General features: G+C 42.8%; 1 protein-coding gene across 26 annotated transcripts in view; it reads left to right on the top strand.

The window, feature by feature from the left end:
* LOC117163125 (uncharacterized) overlaps nucleotides 1-27,324 on the top strand; it is a 215,715-nt gene that overhangs the window by 86,977 nt on the left and 101,414 nt on the right. For 25 of the 26 annotated variants that reach the window (XM_076625237.1, XM_076625236.1, XM_076625239.1 and 22 more), the window contains exon 3: nucleotides 20,140-20,187. The exons of the other annotated variant lie outside the window; for it this stretch is intronic. In XM_076625237.1, the coding sequence (XP_076481352.1) occupies nucleotides 20,140-20,187 (48 nt within the window). The remainder of the gene's footprint in view (nucleotides 1-20,139; nucleotides 20,188-27,324) is intronic. 26 annotated transcript variants of the gene reach the window in all.

The raw sequence follows: 27,324 nt of genomic DNA, 5'->3' as shown, positions 1-27,324 counted from the left end.
GGCACACGCGCACGACGCGTTCGAAAATTTATCTTCCCCGGAAGGGAGAAGCAGCTTACGAAACCAATCTCCTTCTACGTTTTTCACTTATTTTTACACGTAGTTTAACCTTCTGTCGATTATTCGTTGCTGTCCAATCGACGATCGATCAAGTTCCAGCGTATTTGTCAAATTTTCAAAGCCGATTTGCTCGGAAACGACAACGTTCCTACTCTATATTCTCTCTCGTAGAATCACGCCGACCAATGACGAGCAGAGAAATAACCAAAGAGTCGAGACGTTTTTACGTTACCCTAGTTACTCGCAAGTTTGAATTTCACGTTTTCCTTTTCACAGTTTGCATATTGTTGGGTTGGCAACTAAGTGACTGCGGGTTTTGTCATTACGTGGTATTGGCAAAATCCGCAATCACTTAGTTGCCAACCTAGAAAGTGCAATTTCTGCACCGTCCACCTGAAACTAACAAACAGATAGATGTGCCGTGTCCAATTGCTAAGGCGACTGTAGGTGTACGAACGATATGAGCGGTGGGTGCGTGCACGCATTCTTCAGTGGGTTATCGTGTGTCGGTGAAAGGTGGAAGAGAAGAGTTGGGTCGACGACTGTGGTGGGGCGAGGGGTCAGACCGAGGTCGGGGTCGGAGCTGTGGGGCAGGAGAGATGAGGAAGGACCGCACCCACCCCGGTTTATCGACCGGGTTACACCCTTAGCCAGCGCTCTCACAAATTCTCCACCTTATTACTTACGTTTTCCTCTTTTCTCTTCTCTTCTCTATCTTCTTATTTTCTCGCCAGCTTGGCGGGCGCATTTTCCGAGAGGAAAAGCTCGACGAATTATTACGTTCGCGAAGAAGAACTGGGTTACGAGAATCGATCGCGTTTCTCGCGGTCAGTGAAGAGAATCCGGCGAAAATATTTCCGGTGGAATGGAAACGTTCGGATGAAAATTACGATCAACGTTCACGGCTAATCTGTTGAGGATTTTTCAAGGTTGTTTTGCGCACCGCGCGTATCGTTTCTTCCTTTTCAACGTTACGATCGACGCGCTAGAAACCAGTTTACGAACGGACGACTATCTTCGTCCGCCTCGTGTTTCCGACTGTCTCGCGGATTACGGAGATAAGCTTGCGTAATAAAAAAGATTTCGCGATAATCCGTTGGGAAATCTGTCGCAAAGACGTTTCACGATTCTCTGCTACAGTCGCCTGAAATTTTGAACTCGCTGGCTATCGAGTCGTAGTTTGGGTGGAAGCCAACGTCTCCGCTCGCGAGGACGTTGCTTTCCAGTCCTTTGACCTCGTTTCCCCAACAGATTCCTCGCAGGATATCATCGCGTAGGTAAACGAAGGGATGAGACAGCGATAAAAGTTAAGAATCTCGTGAATCGTTCGTCAACCGTTTAGTTTCTTCAGACCGTTTCGCGTAGCTGAAAGAGCGTCGATCTTCCATGACGCGTCTCTTTATTTTGCTTCTAAGTAGACCGGCCATTAAACATCGGCACACCCGCTGATACAGTGTAGAACCTAATGAACAAAATAAATCCACAAAATAATCTATCGATCGTATCGACTGTTCGTCTGTCTTATGAAATACCAAACAACGTAGAATTTGTTCTGATAAAACTGACTCGTTAGAGAAAGCGTAGCGTAGCCGACGTGATTATGGCGTATGTTCGTAGCGAGGAGCCGAGAAGAGAAAAACGTGGAACGAGCAGGCAATATGTGAAATAGGAGCGCAGGAAACAAATCCTTGGGGCCGCTTCCGCTCCGTTTCGTATTTCGCGGCGCGGTGGGTCGAAACAATGGGGCGTGAGGATACGTAAATCGACGCGAGAATCGAATAAAAAGACGAGCAACCGATCACCGCCCTACGAACGACGTAAACCAACTTCCGTTCGAAAGTAGACGACGAAGATGATTCAATCGCGCGGTTAGCGTCGATCGAACAGTTTGCAGCGATAAGCAGCTGCGATGGTGCAATTACGTTTGATATTATTACGTAGCTAAATTCTGTTTGAAACAGTAGGAAACTTTTGATAAATTTTATAGAAATTTCTATGTAAATTCTCTATAGAATTCAAACTTCCCGCCAACCGACATATTTTACTTTTACTTTGTTTTACCGGCAGCCATTTTACTGAACGAAGTAAATCACTAGAGATGATCGGTAATTTAACGCTTGGAAAATCGATTTTCCAAGTAAAATTTGTAATAGATTTGCTATTAATTGTTACTGGATAGAATTTAATTTATTCTCAAAATAAACTCGATTTTCCATAATCGATCTTCTTATTTACTCCAAGGATTTACGTTATTTCATGTAGCATGCAATGTTAGTGCGTTTAAGGCCATTTGAAAAATTGTTGGAAACTTATGTCTCTATTGCAAGCAAATTTTACACGTACCTCGATTAATGCTATATAATAGTATAATAAATAAAATAATATTAATAATAATAGATAAAACTCGGCCAAATCCACTTGGTCCCTTAACGGACAGACGATCGACATCTTTCATTCCACTGGTCTGTGGCAGTTGAAAAAATCCAACGCATAAGGCCACAAACCCTTTTTATTTGAATATCTAACATCTATATATTTTTCTATCATGTACAATATATTAGGTTGTCCGGAAAGTATCTTTCTTTCGCAAACGTGTTTTTTACAACAGTGCACCTTCGTACAAACGTGAAACCAAGTCTGTGGAATGTCACGGTGTTTATCTCAACAAAACAAAATGCATTATACGTAATTCAAGAAAGTAATATAAAAGAAAAAACGTCGTGCGTCTATTATTTCCTGATAAAAACGAAAGAAACTTTTCGGACAACCTAATACCTTTACTACCAGCCTTTCCATTAATTATTTACGCAAAAATTCCTTTCAAATTAAATTTACATGTTCTCAGTGCGAGCAAAATTAATGTAGATTATACAGTTTTTTAACGCGCAGATTTAAAATAATAAATATATAGTTAAATATAATTATAAACAAATGAAGCTCATTTGCTGTCTTGTTAATATTTGTTATGATACTTTTCCACATAATAATGCGAGTCGTCAGCTATTTGTTAGAATATGCACGCATTACCGTTGCTTTGTTTTCGCAAACATGACAATTCTCATCTCTACAAATGAACATTTTGATTCTTATTCATTTTACATAAATAGAAAACTAAAATCTGTTATAGCTCCGAATAAAGATGAAAGATGACATTAATTGTACTGAAAATTCATCAAAACTTATACGTGAGAAATCTTGAAATCCTGAATGTTTGCATGGGTTTAAAATAAGAGTATTTCAAAGGATATTTTGTTTATCGCATAGCAATTTTTATGTGTTAAACATAAAACAAGTAATATGACAAGACACAGTGATGATTTAAAACATTTCGTTCTAAAAACATCGACAGATTTTCTTCGTCTTTTCCTACAACCTAATATGTCCATCCGAAAATATGAAGTTTCGTCGTTGATAGACTGCGACGACCAAATTGCCGTAACGTTGTATCGTTGGGAAGCCGAGTTCGTTGGTACAGCAGTTGCTCGTACGAATGCTACGCGAGGTCCTCGTGAAGGAAGATCGAGGTCAAAGGGAGAGACGACGTGATTGGCAGCGAACCAGCAAGGGCTAATCGATGCGCGAGAAACCGGAAGCCAGAGACGGCAGCGGAAGAAGAGAAGAGGAGAGGAGAGGAGAAAAAAGAGAAAAGGGAAGCAATGGAACGGAGAACGGAACGAAAGACGTTGAAGATGAAGAGAGAAGATCAGAGGTGAATGACGCAGAAAGACAGATGGAAGGGTGACAGAGTCGGCAAGGAGAGGATGGAGAGCGCGCGGACTGCAAAAGCAACGAAGAACGTCGAGTGCGAGGGAGTTGGAGGAAACGCAGAACGCCATGGAGCAGCGAGAGGAGAGAAGAGGAGCGAAGAGGAGCGAAGAGGAGAGGAGAGGAGAGGAGAGGAGAGAAGAGGAGAAGCGAGGAGAAGAGGGTAACGCGGTGCAAGCTTGTAGGGAGCGTCAGTGTCAGTGTGCATGCGGACGGCGAGTCGGCTGGCGGTGTGGGAGTTGGCGTTGCGTCGCATCGGCAGCCAACCTGCAATTGCAACTGTGAACGCCAACTCGTAGAGCGCGAGTTTCGAACCGATCCATCGGCAGATCGAACGTGTCGACTCGAGTTCCGTCCGTTGGAGCCGACAGTGCGCGACGTTGCGGACGATGCGAGACAAGTTCGTTGCTTCGCGATCGCGGAGTGGCTGGTTCATCGAGCGAGATATTTCTGCGTACGATTGCTCCTCCGATCGATCATCCATAGGAAGCTCGTGTATGTTTTGATAGAGACAGAAGTAGAAAGAAGCGTATCGTTAAAAGAGGAAAATGTAGAGATAGGAGAGGGAGAAGAACGGGTTCTGCCATCGCGGCTCCGCCTTTCCTCTTCCGCCGCCGTCTCTGCCAACTTTTATCCGCCCCACGGTATTCTATTAAAACGCTCCTGTATCTCGTCCCATCTTCTTCTCTTGTTTCGTGCACTCTAAACGCTGCATGTCCTTCGGTGTCGACCAGATTCAGCCAAGTGGCGAGTTTCCTCGATGGAACAGCAAGAATTGGGAATTGGCGCGCTCGACATTTCGCGCCTGTCGATTATTCATCCTCCTCTTACTCGGCGACCGGATAGCGTAACGGACGCGAGGGTTAAATAGCGGACGAGAGACGATTCATCGCATGTGTCCTTGACCCAACTCGAAGGCGTATCCGACAGCGCTTCGGTGAACGCTCGTTATTCTTCCCTTTGCTAGTTATTTATTTATCGCTCGCGAGAGAGGCCTGCAATGTGTACGAAGAATAGAGAAATTACATGGACGTGACGATAAAATATGTACATTGTACATACGGTTATTCTCAAAAGCATTGAGAGCAGCGGTTAAGTTGTGCTACAGTGGCAATACTCTTGGGAGACAGCGTAGATGGGACGGCTGGAAAAAATAACGCTCACAGAGACGCGTTATATTTTATGAAATTACCGTTCAATCCCCCAGTGGAGCTCGGTTTTCAACCAACTTGCCATTACGTGCAAACGTATCGACTCTGTCAGCCTTCTAAGTATTCACCAGAGTGCATGATCTGCAAAATGGATCAACTATATCGGATCCAGATAAATAGAACGATAGCCTATAACACGTGAAAGTGTGCTCGTGTATCTTGTTATAGTGCACGCACCGTTGCCACCCACGTCAGATACGTAGAAGCCAGATCCGTGAACTTTGCATCTGCAAATTTTTCTAAAAGCGTTCGTACGTCCGTCCTTTCAAATAAAATTACCATCGGATCAATGAATTCGTCATCGAACATTTTTCATCGATTCGTAAGTGCAATACGATTGTCCACGATTTGTCCAATGGAAATCTTTTTGTCGGTCTTCCGGAAAGCGGACAAACGAAAATTATTCGTTGGACAAATCGTGGTCAATCGTATTCCACTTGCGAGTCGATGAAAAATATTCGCCGCTATGTCGATGAAGAATTCTTTTGTTTGGTCGTAATTTTATTTTAACACGTTCACTGTCGCGTCACCCATATTCGGGTGACAGCAAAGTTTCTGATAGGGCCGCGTCATCCGTATTCGGGTGACGCTTGTTTGACTACTTGCGAAGGATCGTCGTAGGTATTTGAAAAGGTATTCCACAGGAAGCAATAAAACTATTGAATTGTTATAAAAGTAATACGAAAATGGTTTATTAAGAAAATTATTCAGAATGTAAAAATTCGAAGCATTCTATACAAAGCTGAGTTTGGTCGGACAATTTGGACAATAAGTTGTTGTTTTCTTTAAATTCTCCCGTGTCTTTGATCGGTCCGATCGACGTCTTTTATCCGCATAACATAGTTTGCACGCGCGACTAGTGCTTCTTGCGAAATCATTTTTTCGAACGGCGATATTATGCCGATTCCGTCGAAGACAAGGATTTTTGTATTTTCAGACAACCCTAATAATTTTCCAGCTAATAATTCTCTAAATCTTCTAATATTTACATCCTTCCTTGTTGCAATTTTCTGATACAAGTAAATATATTATTTCGTCATCAACGAACTGCTCGAACACGTCATATGGATTAACATCGCCAGGTAATTGCCTAATGAGACCGTCTGTCTCTGGGAAAAAATGATTTCTGCCAACCACTAAATTCATTTCATTCATCAAATTGAATTGTACTTTTCTCGGTATCATCAGTTCTTCTTTCTTCCTCAATGACCAATTCTTGTAAAATCTCGTCAACAGTATCTTCGTTACATTCAGTATCACTACGATTGCACTTATCAATATCCGAATCAGAATCAGACGATGTAATTCTATTTATATTTCTATTTCTAGGAAATCTGATTTCTTCCTCATCGCTGCTATCCGAATTTGTGTAAGCCTCTTAACAGCTTTCTTTTTCACTGCTGTTTGACTCACTAAGAAATAAGTTTTCCATTTTTCTTTTCGACATTGTAACGAATTAGGGCATTTTAAGTTATCTAAAATATCGGTGGCAGTCTAGCAAAGTGCGCTTGGTACAGCGGCACTCGTGGCCTGAAGGAGATTTCGTTGAAAACACGCGTGGCAGTCAACGTGTTAAAGGGCGAACGAGCGAATGTCGTTTGCTCTTTTACAAAAGTTTGCGCTTTGTCGACGCCAACTTCTCGGACCCGTAAAAAAGTCAATTGTACGCCGTTTAAATCTGTGCGATATTTTTGAACGTTTCCACAAGTATAAATTCCTAATATAATTTCCTAACGTAAATGCATCCGCTGACTACGATAACCCGAAGGTTTTACAACATGAAAATCACACGAGAAAGACACGACATAAGCGCACTCGTGTTAACTTTTTAGCCGTCGATTCGCATACGTCGTGCTGCAGTTTGGATCAAGTTACTTCGTTTAAAAATCTAGTTTTCCTGCCTAGTCGTCGTCTATGTGACGATTAAACGACGGACAAATAAGCTCTCCGACAGGTTTCTCGGCTTCTCGGTTTCCCGGCCGCGACAGACACGAGAAGGCACGTTGTATTATATTTAGACGATCGATCGGCGATCCGGTAGTTTTTACTCTGCAAATTTGCATGGACGTGGTGGTGATTTTAAAAATAAACCATTTCCCTGCTGGCAGCGCTATACGGCACGTTACGATTGTCCTTGACCCGTAGAAAGCCCATTCGGGTGGACGCGAAGTAGACTCGCGCGTTCCTTCACGCTCCAAAAGTTGCGCGTACTCGGTCGATTCGCTTTAAAATGGAACACTGAAAACAAAAAAGAAAAAAAGAAACGAGGACGAGATCCACGGGAGGATCGTTTTCTCGATCTACGAGAATTTTCTTCCATTTCGAAGATCATCTTTGTAGGAGAACGACGTAGGTGACGTTCGACTTTGACACGCATCGAGTATTGCACGAACAAGCGAGCAACCATAAAAGAGTTGAAAATTGTCATTCTAACTTTTGCTACGGGCTACTCTATTTCACGTTACGTTTCTCTATGAAAATGTGGTTAAATCAAAAATCCAAAGAAGAGATCATGATTTGACTATAATCATCGGTCGTGAATCGAGGAAAATCGTGTGCATCGTATTTGCAGGACGAAAGCTTTCGTTTCCGCTCCCTTTGGCAAGCGTGTCGATTGCGTCGGTAGAGGCGCGACGCCCGGCGTCGTCGTCGCCGCGACTCTTTTTATATCCCAACTCTCTGTTCGTTCTGATGGCGTACACCTTCGAAAAGCGCGTCTCGTCGTTTCTTTTTTTCCTCCTCCCTTTTTCATTTTTTTTCTCTTTTTCTTTGTTCATAGCATGCTCAGGGCGCAATCCTCTTTCCGCCAAATGCCCCGCGGATTCGCCTCGACGATAAAACGACGTCTGGCATCGGCAGAGAAACGCGAGAAACGCGGCGACCGTAATTAACAGCCACTAGCTTTTTTCCAATCGTTCGAAGCTGCGAGACGTTATTCTCCAACGAATGATCGTATTAAGTTTAAAATAAGTGCTCTTTTCGATTTAATCCGGTCGTTCGATTTTACGATCGATAAAAAGAAATTCTAATCGCGAAAACTTCACCAAGAGGCTGCGTTTCGGTCGTTCGTCTCGGCAACGCGAACGCAACGTTAAGATACGTTTTCGATAAACCGGGGAACACGCTTTAAGCGCTAGAAGTTATTTTATTCCTCTGTAGATGTCGCATTGGTCGCGGACGACGATTCATCTAACGATATGTCGCAAGGAAAAGGAATTTCTTGTGAGCGAAGTCGAATCGCAGTTTCCAATTCATCGCGTTTACGCGATGCTCCTGGTTGTTGGTTTTCTCGTCGCGTCCCTCTTTTCGTCTTGTGCATTCAGCGGCGTTAACGATCTCTTCTAAACTACTCGTAGGCCGGTGAAGAGGTACGGCGCGTCGCCAAGACAAAAAGAATCGTAGCGTCGCGAACGAGAAAGAACGGCAGTCAGTAAGCGGAGTGGTCTCGTTTCATTTTGCTCTTACCGCCCCTTTTCTTCTCTTCTTCCTCCTGCTACGTTTCCTTCCTTTTACCCCACCCCTCGTTCGCTAGGTTTTGTTCGTCGAGTCGCGACCAACTCGTCCGAGTCGAAACCTGGTGTCCTCTCTTCGTGCACGTCGTCTTCGCGACGTCATATCGGTTGTCCGCGCATTTAGATTAGCCTCACGAATTGGTCTTTCCAACGTCTTTGATCAAACTACGATCACCATTTGTCACGTTAATGTTATTTTATGATGTTTCGTGGTGAAGCGCATTCGTGTTCTTGTTACGCGTTTAATTTAGCGTCAAAGCGAGTCGTAAATTTTACGTGTCTCATCTTACATTTACCGACTTTTTATCACGAAAATTCAATGACGTTGAAAATTGACAATGACGTTCGCGTTATGAATTTACAATTTTTCTAAGAACATGGATGGCTGACAGAACTAGAAGTACTTGCCTATCTCAGTCGGTGTCAGCTTCACGACCAACTAAATGTCATGGCGTTAAATTGCGTGGAAATAAGCGAAAAAAAATGCCACGGCCTCGTGCAATGTTGTCGCAAAGCCGTTACGTTTATCCTGGTTACGCGAAGACGTACGTCACGTTTACCATCGCGTTCTACGGCCAAAATTGTTGAAACTATCACGATTCGGCTACTGATATTTCATTAGTTGCTTGTTATAAGAAGAAACGATTTTAATACGCCGTTTGGTCGATATACTGTTTGAAATACGAACCATTCGTTCTCACTTCAAAACACCTAAACAATTTCTCTTGCTAATAATGCACAACACCATGCGTTTCGTAACTCTGAACTCGATTTGAAAATTACTACGAACAGATTAATTTGGTTTAACGACCGAACATGTTGAGAGTAGCGGACTGGTGCTAGGAAGCAACTAGGGAGGAGTAGAGTTTGTAGTTTCACGGTGGACGAATTAATTTCGCAATCTTCTCGTTACATTGGTGGAAAAGAAGAGACAACTTGTCGTTCGTTGAGACAAGGGAAAAAAGCAAGTGGTAGAAGTGGTGCGACGAGGAGACGCGAGAAGCACAAACGAAGTTAAGCTCGTGGAAAGACTCGTCTCCAATTATCCAGCGTGGCACGAGTGTCGACCGAGTTGCGACAGAAATCGCGACGCTGATTCCCTTCGTCCAATTACTTTCGAAACAGTCCTCTCCGTATCAATTTCGAATCTGCGTTCTACTTTGAAAGATCATTAGAGTTCCGTGGATTCCAGCTTGCCGGTTACGCGCTGATAAAACTCCTTTCGCAAGAATTTGTCGAATATAGCACGTCGTGAAACGCGATACACGCTGTCACTGTCGGGTAAATCTTTCTTCTCCGAAACTCTTTCTCTCGACGTTTTCGACGGTAACAGGATTGCGCTTTGACTCAGAAACTTCTAACAATCACGATATATCAAAGCTGTGAAAATAAGTTGTCGTTATAAAAATCCGATACCGTTTACGGTCTCCGCGCACCACACGCGCGCTCTACACGGTAACGTGAAACACCCGGTATAACTCGATTTTCTGATGCTTTCGTCCAATATGAAGCATAACGTGCTTTCATTTGGCCGAATATGTCCAGTAGCAGCGGAAATTACCCGAATTTGAATATTGCAAGCATATTTTATGATATTGGGAATGCGTTGCGAACAGCGTTAGTCAGATCGGCCAACTACCAAACTGACGGAATAAAATTATTTGCGGTTAATTAAGGCCGTTAGTCAACTGAGTCGCCTCTCGTTTGTTTCACTTGCTTTCTTCTCTCATGTGGCTGAATATTTAGCTGCTATACATCCACTTGAACTTTCTCGCTTTGTTTTCACCCTAAGACCAGCGTCAGTACACATGGTCACGATGTTCGATCGGCACGCGCCACTGCCAGAAGCAGAACGTAAAGAAGGAAGGCGCGCCATCACGCTTCTTTAGCTTCCAATGGATCCTGCCGGAAGTTAGAGACGTTTCTAGATTTACGCGTTGCGTCATCTATCGTATTTTAAGGCTTGCACGCATGCACGCACGCACGCATATTAGCACGAACAGATGGCAGCACGCAAGCCGCACCACAGCCACAAGGTGTAAGAACACCACGGATTGATCACATCCTGCCCGATCGGTTTATTCTTCACCGACCAGTAATCGGATATCGCGGCTCTTCTTTCGGCATCTCGCGTAACGCGCACCGTGCAAGAAAACGCGAAGCTTTCAACGATCGTTGGGTTTCTGCCAGCGTCAACCGCAAGAAGAGAAAGTTAAATACTCAAGGGTGTCATAAATTACGTTCTGTTCAAGTTTATAGACCTACTTAAAAAGCAGTCATTTTGTATCGCACAACACATTCTACTTTTCGGTTAATTGTTTACGAGTAGACTTCCATGATTTTTTGATACATTGTAGAAATCAACATTTTGCGCTACCATCTCCTATATTTATTCCACTATATTGCACTATATTTCCTATGCGTATAACCGCCGCTCGGTCTTCATTTCCGAGATATTGGGAAAAACAGCAATGGTCGGTATCGTACAGCGAATTCTACCTGCAATTGTGCGCTAGTATTAATCGGCGGGTGTCTTACAGCGACCGGATAAAATAACAATTTACCTGAACCTAAATTCTTATCTCTTGCTTATATAGATTTTATATGGATTCATTTATATGGATTTATATGGATAGATTTATATGGATAATTGTACGTTGAATTCACTATAATGGTAGCGACAGATTTCTGCGATTCTCTCGGAAACCAAGAACGAGCGACGGTTAGATGTATAGGAAAAAGGTGTGCAAAATGTTGACTTCTCTAACGTATTTAAAAATCATCGAAGTCGGTATGTACCTCGTGTCAACACCACCTAATGACAAAATCCGTAATCACTTAGTTACCGACCCAATAATATAAAAATGCAAGTAATTACCGACATTTATTTCTTATAGAATTATTATCAATTTTGAAGAACATTATACGAATTACATTTTGAAGCTTTATTTGCGTGATAATCAGATAGTAGAATCAGCAAAGTTTTAGCAATAAAATGTTTCGATAAAAGATTAAGAACAAAAATGTACAATTTATCTTCATAATGTATATATTAAATATTAAAGTTTTTATCAAAAATGAAAGCTATGCTAAGACTTTTGGGCGTGAATGTACATCACCGGTAAATTTTAGTTTAATTCCAAGAAAACCTTTTTCAATTTACTGTGCGTAATTCAAACCACAAATAGTACTTGGGATAATTCCGATTGGTTAATTACGGCCTTTGCAGTTTGCCGAATACACCTGGCCGGGCTTGCAGAACAGCGATCGATTGTTCTCTCTCGTTCCGACGTTTTCGACGGACCCGTTATTAGTCCGTAATTAACGTTATTACGAGGAAACGCGCGTTTATGGTAATCGGCATGAAACCGTACGACACCAACACTACACTCGCGTTGCTTATTCTGGCGAGGAGATTATTCCTGCTCGACTTACACGCGATGTATAATCGGTGGCGGATCGTCGAGAATCTCGGCTAGTTTTTCCAACCACTTCGCCAACCTTTGCTCTATCCCGCGTTTCTCGTTCGGTAAGCCTCTTAACCGAGAGTCGAACGCGGAAAGAAAGTCGCTGACTCGAGAACAGACGTCGCTAGCTTCTCCCTGCGTCTGTTGCAAACTTCAGCTTAATCGCCACTTAAGAGTCACGTGATCGCGCTTCGTTCTGCGATTTCGCAAATTGCCACGAGGAAACGTTCGCTCGTCTCATCGTCCTACCGCGCCCTACGTCCTTCACGAGAAATGTTGCCGAAAGTTATCGATTCTCGTCATATCGCTCGCATACATCGTGCAACATCGTCTTTCCTTGAATAACGAACGGACCAGTGGATTCGGAGAAGATTTCGCTTGCAGTGGAGAACCATAATCGAACTCGAATTAACGGTACATCGAACCGAGTAGAATATTTTTGAAACGCACAGTATAGAATGCAGTATACAGTTACGCTCTTTTATAATCTCCGCTTGTATCACGAAAGCTAAGTAACGGTTTTTATCTGGCTCTAACGTTCACCGCGATAAAAACTGACTGGCGCGAAAGGCTCAGTTGTTAGTTCAGTGGTGCGCTTGACTGTAGGATCAGCCAATTAACCAAATCGTCGGCTGCATGATAATGACGATTAAAGGGCAACGAATGGTTCGATGGACGATAGGCCGGCACAATGGACACGCCGCTTAACCCAGTTCCAAGACGAATTTCGGCCGGTCGTTTATGGAAATCCAGCGTTGGCGCGCAGTTGCGCGAATTCCAGCCACCGAATTACATCGAATTTGAGGTGGCGGAAGCGCGCGCGTCATCGCCACCCCCTGGCCACCGCCGCCGCCCCAACCCCATTAGTCTCCGGGTGTACGGGCTGGCCCGCAAAATGCCTCTCGCGTAATTGCGAATTGCCATCGTTGCGTTCGACGATCGATTTCCGTGAGAGCGCAACGAGGTGATTCGTCGTTGTTCCTCCACCGAACCGGGTTACTAGTTAATTTCATGTCGTTCGCAGCACAGCGGATCGTATTACGTTTCGTAACAACGTTCAATTTAAGCTCAGCCCGATATCTCTGAATTTCGTTTATCCCGATATACGATTAACCGCGATTCTCCTCTTCCTGCTTTGTTACTTTGATCTCTGCCGCGCCCTTCCACCCCGTGTCCACGTCCAACCGCTCTTTCTATTTCGCTTCAATTATTGTGTTTCCTTCCACCAGAGTAAATTGCCTCGACCCGATGGGAAAATTTCAACGTTTTAACGACGCTGGTAGCGGTCGGAAGACGCGTTTCTCCATACTGAAACTAATCTCTGCAGCCACTTTGCCTTTAGCCCTTTACTACCTGCACGTGTACGATAGATCCCGCGGCACAAATTCACCAGCGCACGGATCACAGATACGTTCAGTCGTATCTCTTTGGTTCACGAGGTTGCCTCGAGAACACGACTATAGAGCGACGTGGGCTTAAACTTGCGACGTAGAGACAATTAATTTTACGCGTCACTGGATTTGAGAGGTACTTGATCGTAATTACGAACGACGTATGTTTCTTTACGGTTCGATCGCTTCGCTTCGAGCGGATCTTCGACTGAGAAACTTTCTCCCTTTGAAACTGCCGAAGTTCTCGCTCGAGATATAAGATTGTATCGCACGGTGCACGATACCTTACTTTACGTCTTTTTGGACACCTACTCAGTTTCGACGTTTGAAATAAACTCCTCTTTTCTTACTTAAATCTTAAATCGATAAATCTGAGAAACGACGAAGTATTGAAAAATCTTTTGCCCTACATATTAAAAACTTCGTTAGGTAGCTCTCGATTATCGAGGTAAACGACACACTACTCATCCATAAACTGGACACAGATTGCTGATAAAGAAATATCGATTGACCGTTTAGTTATTAAATATTAATCAGAGGTTAGGAGATTTTTGTATTTTCGTTACTATTCTTCTATGATTCGTTACTTGATAGAATTTGAAATAATATATACGGAGAAATGAACGCGAGAATGAACATCGCTTGATAAATTTGTTCGTCGTCCCATCGTCATTGGCATCTGACGTTCGAAATGCCGCGCAAAATCGCGATTCTCGATTGTAGTTGGTCGAGCGGCCGATAGAGGGCAGGACCGCGAGGGCGAACCAATGCCGGGAGTAAAAAACCGTTTTCCATCAGATTGACCGGGTTTCAAGGGCCGCGTTAGTGTTTGTGGTGGTGATGGTGGTGGTGGTAGTGGTCGAGAAAATCGAGTGGTTACGGCGGTGTCGATCGATCGTCGGAATTCCCGGCTGCTATTCGGACAGGTTGTCTTTCACGGAACGATGAGACCATCCGCCTATCGATAACCGATCGTCTCGATACGCCGCCGCGTGGGTGCATCTAGTGCGAAAAAGTGAACAGGATCCTTGTCCGGGATATACCGCTCGTTCGAGTGTCGAGTCGCAAGACAGAATGTGCAGCAAGTGCAGCGAATGTTGCCAGGGATCTAGGCACAGCGTGGATGCTAGCCCCACGCCAGGATCAGATTCCGAATCTTCAGGTAACCATAGTGGCGCTTCCTAAGAATTTCGCGGTTAACCTCAAATCTATTTATTTTCACCTACTTTTACAACAAGAGGCGTAACCAAATTCTTAACGCAGCTTTCGTGTAAATGCTTTTACGATACTTTTTAAGATACACGAAAAAAGAAATATAACAGGAAGCATTGTGAATGGTTAAAGCTAACGTCAAACAATTTCTTAATATTACAAACGTTGTCCTTGATTGCCTGTGAGATATATTCGTCGAATCAGTTCTCCGATTCCGTAGTAGCTTTTGGCATGTAATCAGGATGACTGGCATTCTATTATTCTTCGTCGTCACAAGCAGATAAAAAGAAAACATTCGTGACGATAAAAAATTGTTTAGATTCTGCGAAATATTTCTGTTACGTGTATTTTTTCTCTACCTTAACGCTGGCGACGATGAATAATAATTTACGCGAAATCTGCAGTTATCGGTTCGGTTTTTCTCTTCTCAAAAAGTCGGACGTATTTGAAAATTGCGCGCGTTATGGGATTACAGACGACCGATACGAAAGAAAACGACTCGTTTGTTTCTTCCGCTAGCTTTATCTAATGGAGAGTGAAAAAAAGTGTTCGGCGAGACGTTTCACGAAACGCAAGAATTTCTCGCGCATCCGCCTAATCTCCGCTCGAATCTTCTCGTTCCCATGCGGGGGTCTGATCGGTAGAAACACGGACGCGGATATTTCCTGCGAAGAGAACACTACGTATCTAGGGACTTTCTCTAGGATCTCAGTCAAACTTTTAATCTCTCGTTGTTGGAGTCTATGCAATGTACATACAGGGTGTCTCGTAACACGTGGGCAGTATTTCAGACTAGGGATGTTCGATTCCGATTCTCCAGATAATCAAATCTCTGCAGTTTCCACCCGAGCCGATTCTTTGTTTTAAAAATTGAGAATTGAATATTTTTAGCGTTACTAAGGAAGGTTCCTCGCCGCAATTACTCGACTGAAGGCTAGCACGGACACGTGCAGTAATTTCGCTTGATAACTTTATCGTGGTTCAAGTGTGTACAGTCATGGTATTTCATGCTTACGTACATTTGCCCGAAAGATACACGAATATCTTTTTGCTTTTCTAATTATACGATTGAATTTACATGTAAGAACGCGGTTTACGCTTATTTACAGTTTAACATTTCCAGAGATTAACCTCTTAGGTACGGCGGAATTACGCGTAAGAGATACAGCACTGCAACGTGCGACGGATAATTTTCTTCTTTACGCAAGCACATTGCAATGATGATTTTAATAACTAAATTATCATTTTTCTTAGCGATATGATGCATAGACTTGAACTTTAATAATTTACTTTAATAATTAAGAATACAATTGTGTGTGATATATTTTAATGCACGGTACGACACATAGGCCCACGTCACCATTTTCATACTCATAGCATGATAGTGTTTTTCAAATTGCTCTTCGTTTTCTATTTTGAAGCGACATTTTGAGATTGGAGATTCTAAAAAATTATAAGAACACGGATCAGCATGTTAAAAACAGCATCTAACAATGGTATATTTAAATTAACGAAAAGTAACAATTGATACCTAGCACTGGCGTACCAAAAACAAAGACTATACAGGGTGCTTGGTAACTGGTGGTACAAGCGGAAAGGGGGTGATTCTACGCGAAAAAAGAAGTCGAAAATATGGAATAACAATTTTTCGTTTGGGGCTTTGTTTTCGAGAAAATCGACTTTGAATTTTCGCTCGGTACGCGTGCACTTTATCGCGTCTCGTTATAACGGATCTCACTGTAGATCGTTGTCTTGATGGAAAAATTTAAAAAAAGATTAAAAAAAATGTTTATTCTATATTTTCGACTTCTTTTTTCTCGTAGTATCACCCCCTTTCCGCTTGTACCACCAGTTACCAACCACCCTATATAATATATATCATAATATATAACATAACTGTACTTTACCTTTAATGTAAATTGGCAAATTTTGAGAAAAAGATTATAAAAGAAATGTAAGAATGATATTTACAAAATTCAAAACGGAACATATTATGAAATAAAGGGAGAATAAATTAATGCCAATTGTATTTCAATATTTGTTGAAAATCACACTAATAATACTTATTCAAAATCGTTAAGAAAAATGGAAAAATCAGTTCGCTTTTATAAACACAGTACTTACAAATAAGAAGAATCATGGTTTGGTCATAGTTTGATATAGAACACGTAGAGTGTAAAGCATGAATACTGTATTCTCAATTATACAGGGTGGTTGATATCTGGTGGTACAAGCGGAAAGGGGGTGATTCTACGCAAAAAAAGAAGCCGAAAATATAGAATAATAATTTTTCGTTTGAGGCTTTGTTTGCGAGAAAATCGACTTTGAATTTTCGCTCGGTACGCGTGCACTTTATCGCGTCTCGTTATAACGGATCTCACTGTAGATCGTTGTCTCGATGGAAAAATTAAAAAAAAAAGATTAAAAAAAAAGTTTATTCTATATTTTCGACTTCTTTTTTCGCGTAGTATCACCCCCTTTCCGCTTGTACCACCAGTTACCAACCACCCTGTATATTCTGTCTGTATATTGCTAACACTGTTATAAAACGTTGCTAGGGCAAAAAGAGCGTGGAGTAAGACAAATGAAAAAGATCATTTAGTTCAGACGGTGAGCGTATCCGCCAGCAGAATGAGCCACTATAGTGGCGCGTAGTGCCTAAGAGGTTAAAAGATACTCATTTAGAAAGCTGTGGTCATCTTCGATTTCGATGATTCGTTAATACGTTGTTGAGAGGGCATGATACTGAACAACTTTCTCCTACACGTATAACCGTCTTAGTTATCGAGATATTTGCAAAGAACTGTCGATACCACTAATTCTGCCTAGAATCGTACATCCGTGACACAGTACGCGTTTCTAGCGGCCTCTTCACGGCGGCTGAATAAAGTAACGCCCAACCGTAACCTAACACCTATCTTTTGTTTCTGTTTATATCAATTCCTTGATGTCGATTTTCTGGGACTTTTAAAACAGTCGGTTCTCACGATTCCATTCGGAATTGATTTTTTAAAGCGAGTCGAACATCCTACAATATTCGAATACTGATTCACCATCCAAGAACGATGGAGGCAGGTTGCGATATAAACTGGTACGAGAAATACGTATTTATCGTACTTTGAAAATACGCAAACATTTTCTTCCAAACGATAAACTCGCGTTTATGCGCTCTTTCATCGTTCATGAATGATGAATCAGCCCTTGAAATATCGCCCACTTGTTACGGTGATTAAGAATAAAAATTGCGAAAATTTCATTCGACCATTCATGTTTCTCGTCGCGTACCAACTTTGATGCTATAAAGTAGGTGGTTTTAGAAACATTGCGCTTTCTGACGCATCAATGTACCTGTTTTCCTACAGGCTATGATACTGACGGTAACGAGACTCTCTTCCGGCGGTCGCGTATGAACGAAAAGAGGATCGCTTAGGCGACACGAAAACGGCGACGCGTCCGTATCGTAAACGAGGTTACGAGGAGCGCGAAACGACGAAAGGGTTGAAAGGAGGAGAGCAGAGAAAAAGCTAACGCGAGCGGCATAGCCTCGAGCCATCCTTTTCCTCCCCTCTTCTCGTCCCATTCCCTCTTTCATTCCGTAAATACACCGACCTTTTGACTTTTAGATTTTGCAGGACTTTCAGAGGGAAAGAGAGTTTATCGGAGGGCGTTTTCGCGCGAGATGTTTGTCATGGAAATCTTGCTATCTGGCAGAGCGCTTTTATTAAAACGTTGTCTCGATTTTATTAAATCCCAGATGCTTGTAAAAGGCCATCGTATCAGCGTCTCGCGTCTTGACCGCGTCGTGAAAAGTGCCTTTCCTATGCCAGCGTTTTCAATATACCGAGAAAAATCGAAATAAATCTTAATCCTATTTGGAACACAGGTCCGCGAGGATGAAAACGTAGCTGACTATTCAGCTGACCGAGAGAATAAAAACGATTAAAACAAACGGGTCTGCTCACCGCAGTGAAACGACCAGCAGCTGTACGCGCCCTCTACCCTAACCTAACTTGATAGTCAGCCGAATAGTGTTTTTTTTTTCTTTTTTAATATTTATTAAAATTACAATCAATTCTCGCGTTGAGAATTTTCAGTAGTTTTTCTGGCGTGGCGCGGTAACATGGCTAATTATTTATAATAAGTTAATACTTATTATAGATAAGTATAATTTGTACGTAAGTAGTCAGCCGAATAGTGTGCTACGTAACGTGACCTAAACCTGACTGGCTATGCTTTTACTCTGAGAATTTGCGCAGGTCCTGGCCACGGGGACAAGCGGTCCGCTTCGCGGATTAACCCTGCAACTCTGGGAAAATGGGTCGACAGGGTCGATAAATTTAAATTCATATCTCCCGCGTGGCTAAGAATGCGGAAGTAGCGAGAACGCTGGATCCTTATAAATTTACGCGATGCATAGACCGTCGTCCCTCTGCAGAAACGGCGTGTTCTGTTCCTGAAATATGCAGGATGCATATATATGTACCTAGCTCGTGCAACCAGCACACGTACTCGCTCTTACGTTCATGGGTGCAACTAAGCGCCGCGCTCCCCATTTCTATCTCGCTCTGCTCTCCTCCCTTCTCCTTGTTTCTCGAGCTGCGAGGTTTCAGCTGTGCTGGCAGCCGTTGCCGTCGAGCACCGAATAATTTTCAGGCAAACGACTCGCCTTCCAATTATCCCCGCGAGCGAGCTAGTCACGTTGCAAGGAAGCGTACGTAGGATGATCAGAAATTAAGGTTCCTTGACTAATATATGTAATAGAGCCTGCCACGTGTACATGAATTAATAGACGATGAGAATGGCTGAATAATAATGGAACTTTTAGGTAACGTGGTATTTTGGTGCTGCGCATAGGCTGAAACTGTCAACGATGTACGTAATATACACGTATTATGATATATTGGGTTGGCAACTAAGTGATTGCGGATTTTGTCATTACCAGCGAATGACAAAATCCGCAATCACTTAGTTGCCAGCATGCCTAGCTGTTAATCCTTGCCAATTCTGACCCACGCTTTCAAGAGCGTCGAACATTTACAAACTATCCAGCAAATTGAAGTTGGACAATTATAGTTCCGTTTTTGTACAACTAGCGAATAATGGCGAAACTTGGCGAAACAGTGAACCTTAGTTTCTTATTATCCCTGGTGAATTATCGTTTGATCCTGCGATGGGATTAAGGGAGCTTTCGTCAGAACTCTCGGTTGTCAGATATCGTTGATCAGTCAAGATTCCAGGCTACCTTTCGGTGCTCGAAACTCGACAGCTCGATCGCATCTCGCAAGTTTTCAAAGCTCTCGCAAGAAGGTATATTCATCGACCAATTAGGAGAAGTTTGTCGCGCGCTCGCCAATTAAATTCGAATCCAATTAGCATCGTACACGGCGAGGTAACGAAACGCCGCAAGACCCAACTTTTCGAAACCGTTCTTTTGTCTATCGTTTTTTAGCGCGTTCGTCGACGATCTTCTCGTTTCGTAGCTTCCACGCTAATAGACTCGTATCTCCTTTTATTGTTGCAGAGGAAGAGTGGAATTCGGATGGCAAGGGTCGACAGTCCAACGACATCGGTGAGTCAGTCTTTTTCCTCGTCTTCGAGAATTCGGTCGAGCACTCGTCTCGTTCTTTTGTATAGGAAGCGATGGTTTAGCGAAGTCGTGGAAAAAAACATGTCAAGTAGGGTCATTAACTGATCGCGTAATTACCTTTGTTATCTCTGCGAAATATACCCGCAGTTGCGCTAAACGTTCTTATAGCTTCTACAGTGAGAGTAAAGAACGAGGTTCGTATATATATTTAATTACGTTTTTCATTGATTTACATTCCCACGTATTTCATAGCTTTTCAAACAACTTTCAACTTATGCAACACACGTGTAAGATACTCGCTTTCCACTGTCACTAACACACGCAGATTTGTTTGAAATTTGACCTGTGTAATTACCAGGCTCGAATGGAACTTCGAAATTATACGATAGTCGGCAGGCTAGAAATCTGCTGGAAACAATTTGCGTGTGTTGGACAGATTTTTTATACGGCCAACTTTGTACGAGCTGCAGGCTGTCGAAACTTGAGAAGGGCTAAACGAAATGAAATTAAGAAACACGACGATTCCGTGACCATTTACAAGCCAGCTGCATGCGTTACAAAAAAACGTTGCGTGAGAACGTTCTAGATGTTGCTTAGTCTTTTCGCGTACATAGATATATCGATGGATAGATGGCAGACTTACGAGTGGTGAACGTGTGGCTTAAATTTCAATCCTCCGATGATAAGATGGCGCGCTACTAAAAGCAGATCCTTCGTTCTTTTTCACAGAGATATAAAGATAGAGAATACGAGCCATATGTTACCCTACAAGTGGATGCTATATGGCAGCAGAAAGAGAACGCTGCACAGAAGCGTCTTTTGTTCTTGTCTGATCAAGAAGAATACGCACCGACGTTGCTCGTTGATCGATCTTACACTCGCGTATTTACTGTGCGAATGTGCATGCATTGTTAAAGATCTCTATGCAGCATTTTCTTTTTATTCCTTTTTATTCCTGTCGCTTCTTGCGCTCGCGTGCTCTGTTTTTATATCTCTGCAGTATTTTCTCTCCATTTGTTTAAATCAACTAATTTATTTACGTCCTAAATATTCGATAGCTTTTAACAGCGTTAAAATTTTTGTAATTGAAAAGAATGTTCTTCGAGAGCCACCCTATCCACGAGTGGTCTTTTCTCTCGTTAAGAGGCTTCAACGACTCTCGATGGTACTACGCTCTGTATTTTAATCGAAGAACCTTGTAGGTCGACCGATGGAATCGCTGTGTTCTTTAAACGACGCATGCGACTATATAGTAGAGAAAACTTACGCAAATTTCCCATACGATTTCCTAAAAATCATCGATTTTATGTCCAACTCTATTTACCATTACACAATACCGACTGATATACACTGTACACTGTATACTTGGTGAGATAAAATCTTTTGTACAGTGGTAGCTACGAGCACACCTTCATAGAAGATGATACACATAATACTCTTGTGCATTTTTAGAACTTCCACCCGTGCGTTGAAGCGGTCAATAATTTCCCCTTGATTTAATTTCCTTTTATTTCTTTTTAATTTTCCCGGGCAAAATGATAAAAGTGACAGTGTCATTTTTACGTACCACCGTACACACAGCGATATATGGTACTTTAATTTTATCTTTTCTGGAAGAAAATTTCGTCGCGTGAATTTTTTTATACCGATCGATTTGAAAACATCGAACGAAATTTCTGAATAATTGTTTTTCGCCTCGTGTCCGTTTGAACATCGGCGATCGTATGGATATTGGACTTATCGTCGGTTGGACGTATGAAAATTCTCAATTTTCTATTTATCGGCTAGATCGTCCCGTTTTCTTGACAAATTAGCGGTGATTTTGTCCTGCGCAAACTGAGATCTGTCGCACAAGTTTTACCAGCCGGTGTTTAACCAATTAACTGCGGAATTTACTTTTAGAAATTTCTCATGGAGTTAAGTTATGGAGTGCGTAAATAAATAGAAGCGACGACGAGTATATACGTCAAACGTAGCGGAATAGTTTTTGTTTGACGTGTATACTCGTCAAACGCAGTTAACTGGTTAAGTAGGTAGGTAGGCGTTAGGAGCTTAACTTAACCCCTGGAATCGACGCGGCGTTTGTCGGGTTTCCTCAGGTTCGAATTTCAGCCCCGGCCACGGCATCGGCCACTTCTCCCTTCCGGCTGCTCTTCGGCGCGCGAAAGGGATACGTCAACCGCCCTTCCTTCCTTCTCGTTAACTTCACCCCGGGCCACGTTTTGCCTTTTTCCTCTTTTTCTTTCTTTTGCCGCTCTGTCTGCGCAACGTCGCCGCCTCTTTTCCAACCGTTTTTTCAGGCTGCAACCCGACGTCTCGACGTCGAAGCGTGCTCGTAATTCGCACCACTCAAACACCGCGTTAACGTAAACGCGATTTTAAACGGACTTTCGACGTATTTAGTGGCAGTGTATTCGGTACAAAGCGCGCTTCCCAGTTTCCACGAGTTTCTCGGAATTTGGAATTAGACGTAGTCTGGTTCAAAATATAGCGAATCCGTGAACCAAAGCCTTAAGAATTCGGATTGACTGTTTCAGAGTTTCGTAGAACGAAATCAAAGGAAGGCTTTTTATGGTTATACAGGGTGGTTGGTAACTGGTGGTACAAGCGGAAAGGGGGCGATTCTACGCGAAAAAAGAAGTCGAAAATATAGAATAAACATTTTTCGTTTGAGGCTTTGTTTTCGAGAAAATCGACTTTGAATTTCCGCTCGGTACGCGTGCACTTTATCACGTCTCGTTATAACGGATCTCACTGTAGATCGTTGTCTCGATGGAAAAACTTAAAAATGTTAAGGTAAAGAAAGGATTCGGAAATACGAATAGTTTACACTCTGAAGACCTCGATAACCTCCTTGCACGCACGCTTCTTCTCAACCGACTCTTCCAGATTCTTCTAACATCTGGCAACAGTCTTTTGTCTCCACTAAGACCTGGACGCCCTCTAACGCTTACACACACATTCACATGTACAGTGTAAATGTATCATCTACCCAACAAAAAAAAAAAATGTTTATTCTATATTTTCGACTTCTTTTTTCGCGTAGAATCATCCCCTTTCCGCTTGTACCACCAATTACCAACCACCCTGTATAACGACATTTCATTTCTTGTATTTTAATTACCGTTTCGAACAGTTTGAGTATTTTCCTGTGTGTAAGTAACGATTACCCTGTTCACTGTTTGACACGTACACACCAGCGCTGCTGTTTGTGTTTCTCTATTTTTGAAATTTTCTATTCGCTATTATTTAAATTTTCAACTATATGGCAATTTTCTCTAGTTGTTAAACTACATTTTTGATGGTACGCGCCGTCTGATGGAAGATTCAAGTGTGAGTCACCGGTGGTGCACGCTGCCTGATGGCACACTCGAGCGTGAGCCACCGGTGGTGCACGCCGTCTGATAGGAAACTCGAGCGTAAGCCACCGGTGGTGCACGCTGTCTGATGGGAAACTCGAGCGTGAGCCACCGGTGGTGCACGCCGGCGTGAACGTGCTAATACGTCATACTTGTAATTTAATCGACTTTGATACGAAGCATCGTTTTTAATCATTAGCCTGTCGTTAATTCTATGTTCTTAGTAGATATCAACTGTTTGTTCATTCGTTAACAGTTACAATGGTCACTTAAAAAGTTATCGTGCAAGAAGTTGACTGTTCTGATTAAAAAAACTTTCATTACGAAGAGCCATTACCAATGATCCAAACTTTTTTCATTACTGGTAATCATTATCGATGACGGAATTTTGTTTTGCTTACGAATAACCATTATCGACGACGGAAATTGAATTTTCGTTGCCGGTAAAATGATCGAAATTGTGTTCCGTTACCGACAACCATTATCGACGAGTCGAATTTTATTGTTGGCTAAAAAAAATGTTAATCGTTCATGATGGTCATTCATAATTAGGAGAGTTGAAGGTCATATCGTTTAATCGTTTTGTATTTTGGGAAATTTCTTACTGAAGGATTCTTTGTCAAAAAAAAAATGCTTAAAATAACGGTTATTTTGGATCTCTGATTCTCAGAAATAATTGGACGTTGTTAATAAACATCGATTAAAATGTCCATATACTTATCCGCGATAGCGTGAGTTTTAAATTGACATTGCGATACGTCAGATGCGTGTTTAATTCGAGGAACACGACTAGCAATCGAATCGGACGTCCTTAACACCGAAAAGCGGATTTCGATGAGAACGAGGCTCGATGTGATCGAACTTAGCCCCGTTCCTCTCGCTTTGTTTCTTTCGTACCATCCAGCTTTGAGCGTGCAACCGGAAGTAACACAGCAAAGCCACCAGCAGCGGGTACAACTAGCTACGCAGAGATGTCGCTTCAACCGGGTAAACGAATTAAAACGGGTATTTCCGTTGACGCTTATCTTTTCACGTTCCTTCGTTCCAAGTTCCAACAACTTTTACGAAAGTTCGTTGCACGTTACGAACGTTTTAACGATTTTACTAACTAAGTACGATATTCAAGTGCTGAATTCGAATTTTGTTGCTTTCAAATCGGACGAACGATTCTTCTGTTCTCTACGTAAAGATGGTTATAATTACTCATAATTCATAACGGTATAACGTTAAGGGAATTCACAGTGGAATTCTATCCACGTCTAACATTGGCCAACTTCGTGACCCATTTTCTCTCAAACCACTCCAGCAAATTCAACGAAACTTTGACCGAGTACTCTGCCAATGGCGGATAAATAAATTGAGTGCACGAGCCTTTTTATAAAAATGGACTTTTAAAAAAAACCAATGACACGATTCTTAGGTTGGATCGGAAAAAAATTTAATCAAATGTGTCTATAGATGGCGAGAAAATGGGAGCCGAGGATGGGAGGAAAAAACCAATTTTACAGTACAGTTAATTCCCCGATTCTCCAAGCGGTCATGATTTATTTCTTAATTGGTATATCGATTAATTTGCATATTACAGTTATTATATTCTCGGACAAAATGAACATTTCCATATGCTTCAAGATATATTTCCCATTTATAAAGCTTGATTAGTATTGGCTTACTCCTCCGACGGTATTCGACTCTAGAAATAAAAATTTACGCGCTTCTCGCGTCTAATAAAAGCATGACACGGCATTGCCCTGGCTGACCGATACGTTTGTTCGATCGCTTTAGCAACTGCCTCGGTACGGCAACTATTTATACGGCGTATCCAATGTTTTCCTGATTTCTGCCTTTTCATTCGTTCTTACATTCACGGGACAAAATCGCTTACCCATTTCAGTTTTCGCTATTTTCCAACGTTTTCTAAATCCTGATCTCTTTCTATTATAGCCAAATAATCTGTTTCCATCCGTTCTTCCATATAAAAAAGAGAAAGTCCTTTCAACTTCCTGTTAATCGAAAAAAGCGAGTCAACGCGCCATTCGGATTTCCCTTCCGTCGGAAATAATGATTTCTTTGTTCGCGAATCGTCTCTGTGCATTTACAGCGACTGAAAAAGATCAACCTAACCTAAATTGACTCGCGTTTCTTAATTTTTTATTATGTAGAGGTCGACAACTACAAGTGCAAGTTTCTATAAAAAATAAACCGCATTCGTTCGTCGCTGTAAAAAAAAAAATTTTGCGACCAAAGAAATGATGGGTAGAGAAATGTGGATAAACGAATATCGTTTGTAGTTTTATAAACATTCGCACCTGCAGCTGTAAATTTCAGAAACATCTGGAAGCGGTGGTTCGTGAGCCGCCGTGGATTCGCACAGTCTCCGCTGATAAAACTGCATATCCCTCGTCCGGCCGGTGATAAGGGCAAAGCAGCAAACAGTTCTCAACGATACCATGGCAGCTTGGCGCGACGATCGCCAGCGACGAGATGGCGTGATGCATCGCGCCGCGAGGCGAGCGTCGACGGCGTCGCGACGGTCGCGTCGTCTCGTGCGCCCTCGCCGCCGGTGGACGCCGGTCGAAGCGAATCGCGTGCCAATCTTTTAAAACGTTCTCTCGCCACACCCTGCCGCCAGTTTCTCCGCGAAAAACACGCGACACCATCCTTCCGTTTGCTCTCCTCTCTTCAAATCCTGTCAAACCACCTCGACATCCCCTAAATCGCGTGTCTCGTGCAACCAATAGCGTTTCGTTCGACCGAGGACGCCACTCTTCCGCTCTTGATTCGTCTTTTCGCGCGACCATGCACTTGGACGTCGAGTATCCTCGTTCGAAACGACCACGCGATTTCGGCGGATAGTTGACGGTGTCGTGAGTGCAAAACAAGGACAAGGTTGGGATGCAGATCGAAGGAGACTCGAATTCTGGAGGTGCGTCTGATCCCCCTAGCGAAAACTCCTGATAAAAGAAGTAAGTGACGCGGAAATGAAAACGATCTCTCAACGAAAGCTGCTTTGTCGCTTATCTGGCGCATCTTGCGAGCTTTAATTGCGAGGCAACGTGTGCATGCGAGAAATCGCCGGCTTTCCGTCTCTCTCAGCGTCGAACGGCGACACTCAGCGGATTCACCGTCAACTAATATTGATTATAAAAGCGGCGGCGGCACTGGCAGCAACGGCGAAGGTGGCGGCAGCAACGAGGATTCTAGCGATGCTTCCTTTCGACTCGGTTTTCCTTCTGGCGTTCCGGCAGCCGGTTGCCGGCGCTAGCCAGCGTTAGTGCATGCACCTCGGTTACGATATCTAGTAAAGTGTTCCGCGAGTTTTGTTTCCCTTTTCAATCTCTCTAGTTCATCGAACCGTTATCGTCTCTCGCGTGTGTCTCTGATCAACGTCGAAATGTAAGTAAGCGGGAATTTCAGTGGACTACGCCGCTCTCGCTTCTGGACGTGCTTAAGCTCGTTATTAAGCTTGTAATTAATCCATTTGATTTACACACGTTTAGTGAAAAAAACAGAGGGAAAGAGAGTGGTAAGTAACCTGTACTGTGATAAATGGCGATAAATCCTGATAAATAAGGCAGCCGTCTCGACGTTCTTTTCCATCACGCGTTTGGAATTCTCGGTTCAACCGGATCGATGATCTCGAATATACCGGGGTTAGACGAGGTTCCGTTTCGTGAAAAGCCGTCGATTTCGCGTACAAAGAATCGAAGACACGTGGACACGGCGGCGACGCTGCAGACTCGCCGCTAAATAACGCACGTAC

The sequence above is a fragment of the Bombus vancouverensis genome, chromosome 16, assembly GCF_051014615.1.
Source record: "Bombus vancouverensis nearcticus chromosome 16, iyBomVanc1_principal, whole genome shotgun sequence".
NCBI classification, from domain to species: domain Eukaryota; kingdom Metazoa; phylum Arthropoda; class Insecta; order Hymenoptera; family Apidae; genus Bombus; species Bombus vancouverensis.
Note: the sequence above shows the minus strand (reverse complement) of the source record. Positions and strands in the feature narration are given on the sequence as shown.